Here is a 16,322-nt window from a genome sequence, read left to right as displayed (position 1 = left end):
ACAACTCACCATGCCATCCGCCGTCGCCAGCTAAAACTCTATAGTTCAAAGAAGAAGCCGTATCTAAACATGATCTAGAAGCGCAGACGTCTTCTCTGGGCCAAGGCTCATTTAAAATGGACTGTGGCAAAGTGGAAAACTGTTCTGTGGTCAGACAAATCAAAATTTGAAGTTCTTTATGGAAATCAGGGACGCCGTGTCATTCGGACTAAAGAGGAGAAGGACGACCCAAGTTGTTATCAGCGCTCAGTTCAGAAGCCTGCATCTCTGATGGTATGGGGTTGCATTAGTGCATGTGGCATGGGCAGCTTACACATCTGGAAAGACACCATCAATGCTGAAAGGTATATCCAGGTTCTAGAGCAACATATGCTCCCACCCAGACGACGTCTCTTTCAGGGAAGACCTTGCATTTTCCAACATGACAATGCCAAACCACATACTGCATCAATTACAGCATCATGGCTGCGTAGAAGAAGGGTCCGGGTACTGAACTGGCCAGCCTGCAGTCCAGATCTTTCACCCATAGAAAACACTTGGCACATCATAAAACGGAAGATATGACAAAAAAGACCTAAGACAGTTGAGCAACTAGAATCCTACATTAGACAAGAATGGGTGAACATTCCTATCCCTAAACTTGAGCAACTTGTCTCCTCAGTCCCCAGACGTTTACAGACTGTTGTAAAGAGAAAAGGGGATGTCTCACAGTGGTAAACATGGCCTTGTCCCAACTTTTTTGAGATATGTTGTTGTCATGAAATATAAAATCGCCTAATTTTTCTCTTTAAATGATACATTTTCTCAGTTTAAACATTTGATATGTCATCTATGTTCTATTCTGAATAAAATATGGCATTTTGAAACTTCCACATCATTGCATTCCGTTTTTATTTACAATTTGTACTTTGTCCCAACTTTTTTGGAATCAGGGTTGTATAAGATATAATGATTTATATCTGGGGTGGCACGGTGGTGTAGTGGTTAGCGCTGTCGCCTCACAGCAAGAAGGTCTGGGTTCGAGCCCTGTGGCCGGCGAGGGCCTTTCTGTGTGGAGTTTGCATGTTCTCCCCGTGTCCGCGTAGGTTTCCTCCGGGTGCTCCGGTTTCCCCCACAGTCCAAAGACATGCAGGTTAGGTTAACTGGTGACTCTAAATTGACCGTAGGTGTGAATGTGAGTGTGAATGGTTGTCTGTGTCTATGTGTCAGCCCTGTGATGACCTGGCGACTTGTCCAAGGTGTACCCCGCCTTTCGCCCGTAGTCAGCTGGGATAGGCTCCAGCTTGCCTGCGACCCTGTAGAACAGGATAAAGCAGCTAGAGATAATGAGATGAGATTTATATCTGAAGATGCCATTATGGATATACAGCTCCAGAGTTTCATAATTATTTGCATATCCTAATTTGATTATTATACTGCACCTCTGGAACAGAGCAGAATAAAGACCTTGCTTGACGGACCAACAGGGGCTTTGTAGCTTGGCTACAAAGTAGCAGCTAGTTATTAGGAGACACTGAGTAAAAGGACTGAACATGTGATATGAACATACTTTTTTGACTTTTCACCCCTGATTTCCCCCCCCCACACCCCCACCCATGCCCCCACCCACACACCCCCACCCACACACCCACACACCCCCACACCACATCACCTTTGAGAACCATAAGTGATGATAACAAGAATAAAAAATAAACAATTACAGTGGAGAGGGAAAAGAGGAACACACCCACCCACACTTTTATTATTCTCTGGTTTTATGATTGACAGTTATGTGTTTGAAGAAAATGAACATTTTTGTTTTATTTATTCCAAAAATTACTGACAACATTTCCCTCAAATTACACATAAAATATTGTTACTTTGAGAATTTAATCATCACTTAGAGTATTCAGTAATGACCCTGAATATACAACATTCTTAACTGAGGAGAGAAAAGTCTTATCTTTGAAAAAATAATCGATTCTGGAATATGTACTGTGTGCATGGAGGAAAAAAAGAGGAAAGTTCTTTGTTGTAAGGAAAAAGGGTCTGCCAGGGGTCAATGCACCCCACCTGGTTCATAAATACAGATAAGGTCGTAGCCATTTTAGAGAAAGTCATAAGTTTAGGGTTCGATCAGTCTAAGGCTGGGTCAGTAACAATTCAGATCACCACCTAAAATTAGATCATGGAAGACAACACAGAGACTCCTCTGACCACTACCCCCATCCCCTCCTGGAGTTTACCAAGGGCTATTGGCAGATTCCCTTCTGGAAAAATCTTTTCCTTTTCTACCCAGAAGTTATTAGGGTAGAATTATTATGGGCTTGTTATGAGTAGTGATACGAATAGAACACACGTTCATAACGGTTCATATGAACTTCAAATATGATACCAGTCATGTAATCAAGAAAATTTAGCACAACACATTTTATACTGAAGCGAACAAGAATTGCCCTGTCGGGAGTTATTTCTACAGATATTCAGAGAACTGAGTGAGAGGAAGATAGAGGAATACCTTTCCACAGAGGATGCTCCATCTTTAAAGTGGAGAGGCTGCACCATTGAGCCGTCACTCTGAAAGGACACACAGCTGGGTCCAGGTGAGACAGGCCTTTCCTTCGTTTCACTAGAATGAAGAGAAAGTAGTTTTAGATTTTCATCTATAAAATATAGTGATTTATATCTGAAGATGCCATTATGTATATACAGCTCCAGAGTTTCATAATTATTTGCATATCCTAATTTGATTATTATACTGCACCTCTGGAACAGAGCAGAATAAAGACCTTGCTTGACAGACCAACAGGGGCTTTGTAGCTTGGCTACAAAGTAGCAGCTAGTTATTAGGAGACACTGAGTAAAAGGACTGAACATGTGATATGAACATACTTTTTTGACTTTTCACCCCTGATTCCCCCCCACACCCCAACCCACGCCCCCCCCACCCCCCCCCGCCCCCACCCCCACCCCCCCCCCCACACACCCACCCCCACCCACACACCCCCCCACACCACATCACCTTTGAGAACCATAAGTGATGATAACAAGAATAAAAAATAAACAATTACAGTGGAGAGGGAAAAGAGGAATACACCCACCCACACTTTTATTTATATATATATATATATATATATGATCAGTTTCTCTGGTTTTATGATTGACAGTTATGTGTTTGAAGAAAATGAACATTTTTGTTTTATTTATTCCAAAAATTACTGACAACATTTCCCTCAAATTACACATAAAAATATTGTTACTTTGAGAATTTAATCATCACTTAGAGTATTCAGTAATGACCCTGAATATACAACATTCTTAACTGAGGAGAGAAAAGTCTTATCTTTGAAAAAAATAATCGATTCTGGAATATGTATTGTGTGCATGGGGGAAAAAAGAGGAAAGTTCTTTGTTGTAAGGAAAAAGGGTCTGCCAGGGGTCAATGCACCCCACCTGGTTCATAAATACAGATAAGGTCGTAGCCATTTTAGAGAAAGTCATAAGTTTAGGGTTCGATCAGTCTAAGGCTGGGTCAGTAACAATTCAGATCACCACCTAAAATTAGATCATGGAAGACAACACAGAGACTCCTCTGACCACTAACCCCATCCCCTCCTGGAGTTTACCAAGGGCTATTGGCAGATTCCCTTCTGGAAAAATCTTTTCCTTTTCTACCCAGAAGTTATTAGGGTAGAATTATTATGGGCTTGTTATGAGTAGTGATACGAATAGAACACACGTTCATAACGGTTCATATGAACTTCGAATATGATACCAGTCATGTAATCAAGAAAATTTAGCACAACACATTTTATACTGAAGCGAACAAGAATTGCCCTGTCGGGAGTTATTTCTACAGATATTCAGAGAACTGAGTGAGAGGAAGATAGAGGAATACCTTTCCACAGAGGATGCTCCATCTGTAAAGTGGAGAGGCTGCACCATTGAGCCGTCACTCTGAAAGGACACACAGCTGGGTCCAGGTGAGACAGGCCTTTCCTTCGTTTCACTAGAATGAAGAGAAAGTAGTTTTAGATTTTCATCTATAAAATATAGTGATTTATATCTGAAGATGCCATTATGTATATACAGCTCCAGAGTTTCATAATTATTTGCATATCCTAATTTGATTATTATACTGCACCTCTGGAACAGAGCAGAATAAAGACCTTGCTTGACAGACCAACAGGGGCTTTGTAGCTTGGCTACAAGGTAGCAGCTAGTTATTAGGAGACACTGAGTAAAAGGACTGAACATGTGATATGAACATACTTTTTTGACTTTTCACCCCTGATTCCCCCCCCACACCCCCACCCATGCCCCCACCCACACACTCCCACCCCCACCCCCACCCCCACACACCCCCACACCACATCACCTTTGAGAACCATAAGTGATGATAACAAGAATAAAAAATAAACAATTACAGTGGAGAGGGAAAAGAGGAATACACCCACCCACACTTATATATGATCAGTTTCTCTGGTTTTATGATTGACAGTTATGTGTTTGAAGAAAATGAACATTTTTGTTTTATTTATTCCAAAAATTACTGACAACATTTCCCTCAAATTACACATAAAAATATTGTTACTTTGAGAATTTAATCATCACTTAGAGTATTCAGTAATGACCCTGAATATACAACATTCTTCACTGAGGAGAGAAAAGTCTTATCTTTGAAAAAAAATAATCGATTCTGGAATATGTATTGTGTGCATGGGGGAAAAAAGAGGAAAGTTCTTTGTTGTAAGGAAAAAGGGGGTTAATGGACCCCACCAGGGGTCAATGCACCCCACCTGGTTCATAAATACAGATAAGGTCGTAGCCATTTTAGAGAAAGTCATAAGTTTAGGGTTCGATCAGTCTAAGGCTGGGTCAGTAACAATTCAGATCACCACCTAAAATTAGATCATGGAAGACAACACAGAGACTCCTCTGACCACTAACCCCATCCCCCCACCCCCTCCTGGAGTTTACCAAGGGCTATTGGCAGATTCCCTTCTGGAAAAATCTTTTCCTTTTCTACCCAGAAGTTATTAGGGTAGAATTATTATGGGCTTGTTATGAGTAGTGATACGAATAGAACACACGTTCATAACGGTTCATATGAACTTCGAATATGATACCAGTCATTTAATCAAGAAAATTTAGCACAACCCATTTTATACTGAAGCGAACAAGAATTGCCCTGTCGGGAGTTATTTCTACAGATATTCAGAGAACTGTGTGAGAGGAAGATAGAGGAATACCTTTCCACAGAGGATGCTCCATCTGTAAAGTGGAGAGGCTGCACCATTGAGCGGTCACTCAGAAAGGACACACAGCTGGGTCCAGGTGAGACAGGCCTTTCCTTCGTTTCACTAGAATGAAGAGAAAGTAGTTTTAGATTTTCATCTATAAAATATAGTGATTTATATCTGAAGATGCCATTATGTATATACAGCTCCAGAGTTTCATAATTATTTGCATATCCTAATTTGATTATTATACTGCACCTCTGGAACAGAGCAGAATAAAGACCTTGCTTGACAGACCAACAGGGGCTTTGTAGCTTGGCTACAAGGTAGCAGCTAGTTATTAGGAGACACTGAGTAAAAGGACTGAACATGTGATATGAACATACTTTTTTTACTTTTCACCCCTGATTCCCCCCCACACCCCCACCCACGCCCCCATCCATGCCCCCACCCCCACCCCCACACACCCCCACACCACATCACCTTTGAGAACCATAAGTGATGATAACAAGAATAAAAAATAAACAATTACAGTGGAGAGGGGAAAGAGGAATACACCCACCCACACTTTTTTATATATATATATATATATATATAAGTCCAGCACCCTGAGACTATACACTAGGCAGAAAGAGGGAGGCCGAGGGCTAGTGAGCGTCAAGACCACGGTCCAGGATGAAACATTGAAAATCCAAGAATACATCAGAAAGATGGCCCCAAAGGATGAACTGCTAAGTGAATGTCTCAGGCAGCAGAACCCTGATGAGAGTGCAGAGGAGGAGGAGGAACAGACAACCTGGAGAGACAAACCCCTACATGGCATGTACCACCGTCAGATAGAGGAAGTGGCTGATATCAAGAAATCCTACCAGTGGCTGGATAATGCAGGACTGACAGACAGCACAGAGGCACTAATCATGGCAGCACAAGAACAGGCCATAAGCACAAGAGCCATAGAGGCCAGGATCTACCAGAGTAGATCAGACCCAAGATGCAGACTGTGCAAAGAAGCCCCTGAAACAGTCCAGCACATAGTAGCAGGGTGTAAGATGCTAGCTGGATCAGCGTACATGGAGAGGCACAACCAAGTGGCTGGGATAGTATACAGGAACATCTGCAACCAGTATGGAATAGAAGTACCCAAGTCCCAATGGGCCATACCACAGAAGGTGGCTGAGAACAACAGGGCCAAGATTCTGTGGGACTTCAGCTTCCAGACTGACAAACAGATCCTGGCTAACCAACCGGACATAGTGGTGGTGGACAAAGAGCAGAAGAGGGTGGTGGTGATAGATGTGGCGATCCCAGCTGACGCCAACATCAGGAAGAAGGAACATGAGAAACTTGAGAAGTATCAAGGGTTGAAAGAGCAGCTTGAACGGATGTGGAAGGTCAAGGGATGCGTGGTCCCAGTGGTAGTGGGGGCACTTGGGGCAGTAACCCCCAAACTGGGAGAGTGGCTCCAGCAAATCCCAGGAACAACATCTGAAGCCTCAGTCCAGAAGCGCGCAGTTCTAGGAACATCGAAGATACTGCGCAGAACCCTCAAACTCCCAGGCCTCTGGTAGAGGACCCGAGCTTGAGGATGACATGGATACCACCCCCCCACCGGGGGTGAGAAGGAGATTATATATATATATATATATATATATATATATATATATATATATATATATATGATCAGTTTCTCTGGTTTTATGATTGACAGTTATGTGTTTGAAGAAATTGAACATTTTTGTTTTATTTATTCCAAAAATTACTGATAACATTTCCCTCAAATTACACATAAAATATTGTTACTTTGAGAATTTAATCATCACTTAGAGTATTCAGTAATGACCCTGAATATACAACATTCTTCACTGAGGAGAGAAAAGTCTTATCTTTGAAAAAATAATCGATTCTGGAATATGTATTGTGTGCATGGGGGAAAAAAAGAGGAAAGTTCTTTGTTGTAAGGAAAAAGGGTCTGCCAGGGGTCAATGCACCCCACCTGGTTCATAAATACAGATAAGGTCGTAGCCATTTTAGAGAAAGTCATAAGTTTAGGGTTCGATCAGTCTAAGGCTGGGTCAGTAACAATTCAGATCACAACCTAAAATGAGATCATGCGAGTTCAAGCTAGGCAAGGAAGAAATGAGCTTGTTAGCGAAGCTCAAGTAGTCCCAGTTGTGTGTGTGTGTGTGTGTGTGTGTGTGTGTGTGTGTGTGTGTGTGTGTGTGTTAGAGAGAATTCCCTAAAAAACAAACAAAAAACTTTGTTTTAAAAGTAAATACATCAACATACAAAATCAAATTTTAGCTTTCACAATATTTCATGATCTCTTTAAAAAGATTTTCTCAATTCCAGGTTGAAAAAGACAGACTAACACTCACTGCCACCAGAGGTCTCTGTCTCACTTTTCTCCTTTTTCAAGTTGTTATTGTTTAATATATTATTCTGATGATCACGCAACATTAATGGTCTTGGTTCTGTTGGGTCTGTTCACAAAGAATTTCTGAGCAGCTCTTTCAGTATACCTGTCTCTCCCCCCCCCCCCCCCCCCCATGCCTGTGTTCCATTAACGTACCCTTTTCCCACTAGAAATACAGGACTTCTTCCTCACGAACATTTCAACAATATGTGAAACCTGAATCATTACCAGTTTGTTGCTAATTCACTCCTAGTTTTCAGATTTAGTTCCATTTATGGGTCATAGTAAACTTCTCACACTACACATTTTTAATATTTTAAACACTGCTTAAAAAAACAGTAAAAAAAAATATTCCATTCTGTACAACATTTCATTCAGAGCCTCCATGCAGAACTTCTAACAAATCCTTTATAAGTTTATGTTAGTGCATGTAAATTTCCTTTTTCTTTTAATTTAGAACATAGGGAGCAGTAGGTTATATCACATTTTTGCATTCTACATGCTTACGTTTGTGTCTTGTGACAAACTGATCATGCGGGCCGGCTCTGTGGTCGGCATGAAGCTGGACTCTCTGGTGACGGTGGCAGAGAAGAGGACTATGGACAAACTACTGAACATCATAGACGATGCCAGTCACCCTCTGCACACCGTCATCAGCAACCAGAGGAGCCTGTTCAGTGACAGAATGCTCCTTCCCAAGTGCAGGACGAACAGACTCAAAAACTCCTTTGTCCCTCACGCCATCAGACTGTACAACTCCTCTCTGGGGGGGAGGAGGGGTAACAGGAGGACGGAGGACAGGAAGGAGCAGTAGCCTAGCCTAACAATAAGCAATACTGGACAATGTGCAATATAATGTGCAATACCTCTCCTGCTGGACTTTTTTCATATATATACACCTGTGTATATATATATATATATATATATATATATATATATATATATATATATATATATTTATATTTTAAACTTGTATATGTTAATACTGAATTTATCCAGAAGTTTTTTCTATTCTCTGTTTATCCTGTAATGATGCTGCTGGAATTTTAATTTCCCTGAGGGAACCCTCCCAAAGATCGATCGATCGATCTATCGATCTATCTATCTATCTATCTATCTATCTATCTATCTTGTGCTGCTCATCTTCACTCATTTCAGATGTTCCGAGTTCCTCACACTCACCAGACATTATTTCAGAAGGTCTAATTAGCTTAGATTGGTCCTGGTGTGAAAACAACAGGGGAAAATGATATTACAACAAATATGATTTACACACACACACACACACACACACACACACACACACACACACACACAGAGTACCAGTCAAAAGTTTGGAGACACTGACTCATTCATATGTTTTTCTGGACTGTGACTATTTTCTACATTGTAGAACAATACTGAAGACATCAAAACTATGAAATAACATCTGGAACATATATGGAATTATGTGGTAACAAAAATATATTCCATATTTTATTTAGATTCTTCAAAGTAGCCATCGTTTGAAGAATCTAAATAAGGGTGTGATAAGGCTACTGTTGGCTTCTGATCAGGGCTGTGTCTCGCTGCTTGTATTGCTTGACCTTAGTGCAGCCAGGACCCCCCCCAGACAAGGGTGCGACTATGCTGCACAATCTGATCTACCACTTTTCCTTCTCAGTGGGTTGGAAAGTATGTAATTTTTGTACACAAGATTGTGAAGCATTACATCTCTCTGGTCTTAACAGGAGATGTGTAAAGAATTTAACCTTTTGAGTTGAACAACACTGAGCAACTAATCTCCTGTATATTTCAGTGCTCTTCCATATAAACGCAAGCACAAATACATAGGTTTATTTTTTGTTAATATGGGTAAGTACTTTGTCAAAAAAAAGTGTGTATAAATTACATGATGCTAAAAAGCTATTTTACTTCATAGAGATTGATATTTATTATTGAAAGAGCTTTAAATTTCTGAAGCACAGTTCTCCGGTTGCTTATATGGCAGGTGAAGGCTACACAGATATTTATCCGACTTGTGATTGAAATGGTTTTATCAGGACAGAATCGATAAAAATCATTGCTGCTGTGAGATATTCCGATCTGACACGAATGGTATCGAGGCCCAATGACATTTCAGCATTTTAATCTAAAATGGCTCTGTGTGTGTGTGTGTGTGTGTGTGTGTGTGTGTGTGTGTGTAACCAGGAAGTGGTGTTGCGTTTGTTGCTGTTTGTGTTTGTTGGAGAAAAAGAAGAATAAATAGTGGAAGTATGTCAGGAATTGTTGTAATAAATATGAATATTCTTCCCTCTCTCACAAATAACAGCTGTAAACTTTACACACATGTAAGAAACACCGCAGGACACACAGGTTTCCTTCCTTCAGGTAAAGTTACTGCGTCAACACCGAATTATCAAATTAAGAATAAAGTCAACTGTGTCAGTTAAGACAGAAATGTTCTTCATTTAGAAAATAATCCAAACATTCACATATTACAGCTTTATATTCCTGTACTCACTCTGATGATTTTTCCCCCCCAAAGAGCCACATGTTTTTCTGATCACAAAAAAATAAAACCTGCTGACTTTCACTTTCACTTTCCACTGAGCTCTGGAGGAGAAAAGGCGGGGTTTCAGAGGGTGGAGTCACAGCCTCTCTCTCTCTCTCTCTCCCCTTTATATAAACATCGGCTACGTCCACACTAATACGTTTTAGTTTTAAACCGGCGTGAAAGTTAAAACAATCTCTGTTTTCGCTCTCATCTCATCTCATTATCTGTAGCCGCTTTATCCTGTTCTACAGGGTCGCAGGCAAGCTGGATCCTATCCCAGCTGACTACGGGTGAAAGGCGGGGTACACCCTGGACAAGTCGCCAGGTCATCACAGGGCTGACACACAGACACAGACAACCATTCACACTCACATTCACACCTACGCTCAATTTAGAGTCACCAGTTAACCTAACCTGCATGTCTTTGGACTGTGGGGGAAACCGGAGCACCCCCACGCGGACACGGGGAGAACATGCAAACTCCGCACAGAAAGGCCCTCGCCGGCCACGGGGCTCGAACCCGGACCTTCTTGCTGTGAGGCGACAGCGCTAACCACTACACCACCGTGCCGCCCCTTTTCACAAACTACGGTATATCACAAAATTCATTATTTGATGTCAAATGCAAGGAGTGCCATTGTTACAGCCGACCCCACTACCAGGGTATGTTGTAACACAACCTGGGGTAAATTGGAACAGTAAAAAATTGAGACCACACCGCAAAATATGCATCTATGTAAGTTTATTGTGCATGTGCCAACACTTGAGCATCTTCCTGTGGTTCACTAAGAACAAAAGTAGCTCATCACTGATGGCTAAATGAAGAACAGTGTCAGTGGTGTGCATCCTAATATTAGAAGAGCTTTCTTAAAATAAATCATCTCCCAGAGTTATCAACTTTGATTGGGTCACTGTCAGACCCCGCAGAACTTGATCAGGAAACTGAATGCTTAGAGTCAACGTTCCGCTATACTTTAGATAATGTAGCTCCTCTTAAAAGGAAAATGATCAGAGAAAAAAAATAGCACCCAGGTATAACAATGACACTCACACTTTAAAACAGACCACTCAAAAACTGGAATGTAAATGGTGCCAAATAAAATTGGTTGCGTTCAAATTAGCATGGAAGGAGAGCTTCCTGAAGTATAGAAAAGCTCTTAGTGCTGCAAGATCAACATATCTCTCCTCCCTAATAGAAGATAACAAAAATAATCCTAGATTCCTATTTAATACTGTAGCAAAATTAACCAGGAATAAGTCCACTATAGACACATGTACACCTGCAGTATGTAGTAGCAACGACTTCATGAATTTTTTTAATGACAAAATCGAAAATATCCGACAAAAAATTCAAACTACTAATTTAAGGTCAGACAATGTAAGTGACAATTTAAGTAACCCTGTAGTTAACAATATAACTCAGATCAGCAATTAGAATATTTTACTCCCCTTAGAGAAATCGAGCTACTCTCATTAGTCTCCACATCAAAATCCTCGTCTTGTGTAAGGCAAGGCAAGGCAAGTTTATATAGCGCATTTCATACACAGTGGCAGTTCAATGTGCTTTACAGAGGTAAAAGCAAAACAGTAAACAATAGAAAATAAAATTACATAAAATAAATGGGGAAGAAGAGAGAAAAAATAAGAAGAATTAAACAATAGTAGAAATAAAATAATAAAATGAAGTAAAAGTTCAGTAAAAAAAACAGCAGAATAAAATAGAATAAAAGTTAAGTAAAGTTTAAAACATGCAGAGACTGTAAAAGTTAAGTAAAGTTTAAAACATGTAAAGACTGTAAAAGTTAAGTAAAGTTTAAAACATGTAAAGATGATGATATTTATCAGTTAGCAGAAAGCATCTGAGAACAGCTTGGTCTTTAATCTAGATTTGAAGCTGCCAACAGCAGGAGCATTTTTTATGTCCTCTGGCAGTTGGTTCCATAGCTGCACTGCATAGTAGCTAAAAGCTGCTTCACCACACTTTGTTTTAACAACAGGTTTTACCAGTAAATTTTGCTGCTGCGATCTGGTAGATCCGATTGGGTTAGGCCGCTGCAACATATCAGAGAGGTAATCGGGCCCTGTACCATTTAGAGATTTGTACACCAGCAGCAATGCTTTAAAGTCAGTTCTGTAGCTTACTGGAAGCCAGTGAAGGGACCTTAGAATTGGAGTAATGTGCTCTGTTCTTTTTGTTCGTGTGAGAACCCTCGCCGCTGCATTTTGAACCAGCTGAAGTCGTTTGATGGTCTTTTTTGGCAGGCCTGTGAAAAGGCCATTGCAGTAATCAACCCTACTAGAGATGAAAGCATGTATAAGTTTTTCCAGATCATTTTTTGACACAAGTCCTCTTAGTTTTGAAATGTTTTTTAGGTGATAAAATGCCGATTTAGTGATTGCTTTCATGTGACTGTCAAAGTTTAGCTCGCTGTCAATGAAAACACCAAGATTTTTAACCATTTCTTTTGTTTTAATCCCCTTTGTGTCAAGAATAGTGGTAATCCTGAGTCTTTCATCTTTTTTCCCAAATAGAATTACTTCTGTTTTATCTGTGTTCAGCTGAAGAAAATTTTGTGACATCCAGTTGTTGATTTGGTCGATACACTCGGTGTACTAGATCCCTTACCTACACGTCTATTCAAACAGATAATACCTGAACATGGCCGTAACTACCATTGAGGACACCGAGGTCATGTCCTCGGTATTTTTTTCAGAAATTTAAAATTGGACTACGCTGAATTCGAGCAGTGATCAATGTAAAACGCAGCGTCCACATCCACATGTCATCTGTATTTCCCCCCAATAAAATTCACATTTGTCTAATGTCATCTGAAATCTCTCAGCCTCTATCTCTATCGTTGCCGTGTCTAACGCAGCGTCACGTGACGCAGCCTATACTAGTGTCGGCCGGGGAAGTTGGGTTTTGGATAAAACAGGCAGGGTGGAGTCTACGCTCTATCACATATGCCTACCTAACCTAACGTAGGCTAATAGTCACATCGCATTATAGAGCTTTACCCGAGCGCAAAATGAAAACGTTGCAACAGACAGCCAACAGAAGAGCAGGGAAAGAGAAGGAGGGAAGGTGAGAAAATATTGTCAGTGCAGTGGCAGACCGTTCAGCGGTGTCATGCCAACTTTCCAAGGGGAAACGTTTCATTGTCATTGCCTATTACATTTTAGTTAGCATTTCGAGAAACATTCAAAACTACGTTGTCACAGGCAGCCCTGTGCAGGGCTGAGTAAACGGGCTGGTTCGAGTAACTCTCTCTCTTTTTCTCTCATAACTCTCTCTTTCTCTCTCACTCACTCACACAGACACACACACAAATAATACACTCTCACACACTCTCTTTAATACATAGTCTTCACACAGAACTAATATCCCTACATTCTAATGTAATTTAAAATAATGAAATGTAAATAATGCCAATACTTCAGGTAGCTGAGCGGTCCGTGTATCATCCGATCATTCAAGTATTCCATTCAATCTAAACAAAAAAACAAAAAAAACCACTCAATATTTCGTTTTCCTGTTTTTCTGTATGACCAAAAAATGAGGGATTGGTGTTTGTTTTCCTTTTTCCAACTCAAAACAGAACAAATAATAAACAGGGAAACCAAAACGAAATAATAACTCTAATTTACGATTATAGGAGCAACTTAACTTTCATTTTAGATAAAACTAAATTCATTTGTATTCATGTCAGTCTCAAGAATTAGTTCTTATTCATACATTATAATTTTTTGCGCTCATTCAGGCTCCTTTTACTGGAAGCAAAACTCTAGGAAGATCATGGCTTCCCGAGTCTGACTTTCAAGCTGTCCAGCAAAAGAAACGGAGAATCTCGTAAGTTGGAGTGCCAGTAACTTGTTACTCCTCCTCATATTTTCCTCCTGACATGAGTCATCGTAAAATGCTAAGCATGTCCTCTAACAAAAAGCAAAGTTGGTCTGACACAATATGTTGAAAGCGACAAAATGAATGCCATGTTGTTATTGTTATTGTAGCGAGTTCAATGTGTGAGTGGAGCACAGAAGACGGCAGGACAGAGATCAGGATGCAAACGGCTTTTATTGCCAAACTTTTCAGTCTAACATTTAATCCAAACACTCGGAGACTGGAGACTAACTCGCGCACACGCAGACTGTAGTCTCCTCTCAATGACTCCCCTCTGCTCTCACTCTCCCTCCGTAAGTAGGGCGCGGTTTACTGGGGAGAACACACAAAACATAGGTTAATCACACTCAGGTGTAGCGATTCTGCCACTTACCTTCCCCAACTCCGCCCTCCTGTCACAGACCGGCGCTTGACCACGCCCCCGCTGCCACATACCCCCACCGCCCGACTCAGGCCGGGCGCCCGTCCGGCCCGCGGCCGACTCCCCCCCCCCCCCCCCCCGACGGGAGAGGAAGTCCGCCACGACCATCTGCGCCCCCGGCCTGTGGACCACCTTGAAGTTGAAAGGTTGGAGCGCTAGATACCAACAGGTGATCCGCGCGTTGGCATCCTTCATACGGTGGAGCCACTGGAGGGGCGCGTGGTCCGAACAGAGGGTGAAAGAGCGCCCCAGCAGGTAGTAACGGAGGGCGAGGACCGCCCACTTGATAGCCAGGCACTCTTTCTCGATGGTGCTGTAGCGCCCCTCACGCACCGACAGCTTTCAGCTGATGTATAATACTGGGCGATCCTCTCCCCCCACCTGCTGGGACAAAACGGCCCCCAGCCCTCTGTCCGACGCATCCGTCTGTAACAAAAAAGGGAGAGAGAAGTCAGGGGAGTGCAAAAGTGGCCCCCCACACAGTGCAGCCTTTACCTCAGAGAAAGCCCGCTGGCACTGCTCCGTCCACTGGACCGGATCTGGCGTCCCCTTTTTAGTGAGATCAGTCAGCGGGCTGGTGACGTCCGAATAATTAGGTATAAACCTACGGTAATAGCCAGCCATCCCCAGGAATTGTCTCACCCCCTTTTTGGTCTTGGGCCTCGGGCAGGCCGCAATCGCTGCTGTCTTATTAATTTGGGGACGCACCTGCCCGTTACCCAAGTGGAAGCCCAGATACCGTACTTCCACCCGCCCAATCGCACACTTCTTCGGGTTGGCAGTGAGCCCCGCCCGCCTCAGCGACCTAAGGACGGCCCTCAGGTGTTGCAGGTGCCGCTGCCAGTCATTACTATAAATGATGATGTCGTCTAAGTAAGCGGCCGCATAGGTGGCGTGGGGCCGGAGGACCCGGTCCATCAGCCGCTGAAACGTAGTGGGCGCCCCAAACAGCCCAAACGGAAGTGTGACGAACTGGTGTAAGCCGAACGGTGTGGAAAAGGCCATTTTTTTCTGGGATAATGGAGTCAAGGGGATCTGCCAATATCCCTTCGTCAAATCCAGTGTCGAGTAAAAGCGAGCCGTGCCTAGTCGATCGAGCAGCTCATCAATACGAGGCATTGGGTACGCATCAAATTTAGACACCGCGTTGACTTTTCTATAGTCCACACAGAACCGGACCGAGCCGTCGGCCTTGGGAACCAAGACCACCGGGCTGCTCCAGTCACTGTGGGACTCCTCGACGATGCCCATTTCGAGCATGGCCTGAAGTTCTTCCCGAACCACCTTTTTTTTGTGTTCGGGTAATCTATAAGGACGGCTACGCACTACCACCCCCGGGGGCGTCTCTATGTGGTGTTCTATGAGGTTGGTGCGACCGGGCGAGAACACATCCGAAAACTCGGCCTGCAACTGGGCGACCTCCGTGAGTTGGGTCGGGGAGAGGTGGTCTCCACAGGGGACCGGAGAGGTGCGAGATGCCAATGACCCTTTTTGAACCTCCAGCCCCAGCTCTGCCTTCTCCGGAACTACCGACACCAACGCCACGGGGACCTCCTCGTTCCAGAGCTTCAGCAGATTGAGGTGGTAGATCTGTAGCGCCCCCTCCCTGTCCGTTCGCCTAACCTCATAGTCGCCGTCCCCGACTCGCCGTGTGACCTCAAAGGGCCCTTGCCACTTGGCGATTAATTTGGAGCTCGACGTGGGCAACAGGATGAGTACCTTATCTCCCGGAGTGAACTCTCTAAGGTGCGTGCCCTTGTTGTACAGGCGGGTTTGCCGTTCCTGGGCCTGCCGCAAATTCTCCTGAGTTAGGTGGGTGAGCGTGTGGAGTT

At 42.7% G+C, this 16,322-nt stretch overlaps 1 protein-coding gene across 1 annotated transcript in view; it reads right to left on the bottom strand.

Annotated features, from left to right (window-relative positions):
- LOC132888209 (protein NLRC5-like) overlaps positions 1-10,214 on the bottom strand; it is a 951,571-nt gene extending 941,357 nt beyond the window's left edge. Inside the window, exons 1-4 of the mRNA XM_060924270.1 lie at positions 10,136-10,214; positions 5,232-5,342; positions 3,878-3,988; positions 2,498-2,608 (exon numbers count right to left, since the gene is read on the bottom strand). Coding sequence (XP_060780253.1) covers positions 2,498-2,608; positions 3,878-3,988; positions 5,232-5,342; positions 10,136-10,167 — 365 coding nt within the window. The 5' untranslated portion in view covers positions 10,168-10,214. The remainder of the gene's footprint in view (positions 1-2,497; positions 2,609-3,877; positions 3,989-5,231; positions 5,343-10,135) is intronic.
- Between the last annotated feature and the right edge of the window lie 6,108 nt (positions 10,215-16,322).

The sequence above is a fragment of the Neoarius graeffei genome, chromosome 6 (genome assembly GCF_027579695.1).
Source record: "Neoarius graeffei isolate fNeoGra1 chromosome 6, fNeoGra1.pri, whole genome shotgun sequence".
NCBI lineage: Eukaryota > Metazoa > Chordata > Actinopteri > Siluriformes > Ariidae > Neoarius > Neoarius graeffei.
The sequence above is the reverse complement of the archived record's forward strand: the minus strand, read 5'-3'. Positions and strand labels throughout refer to the sequence as shown.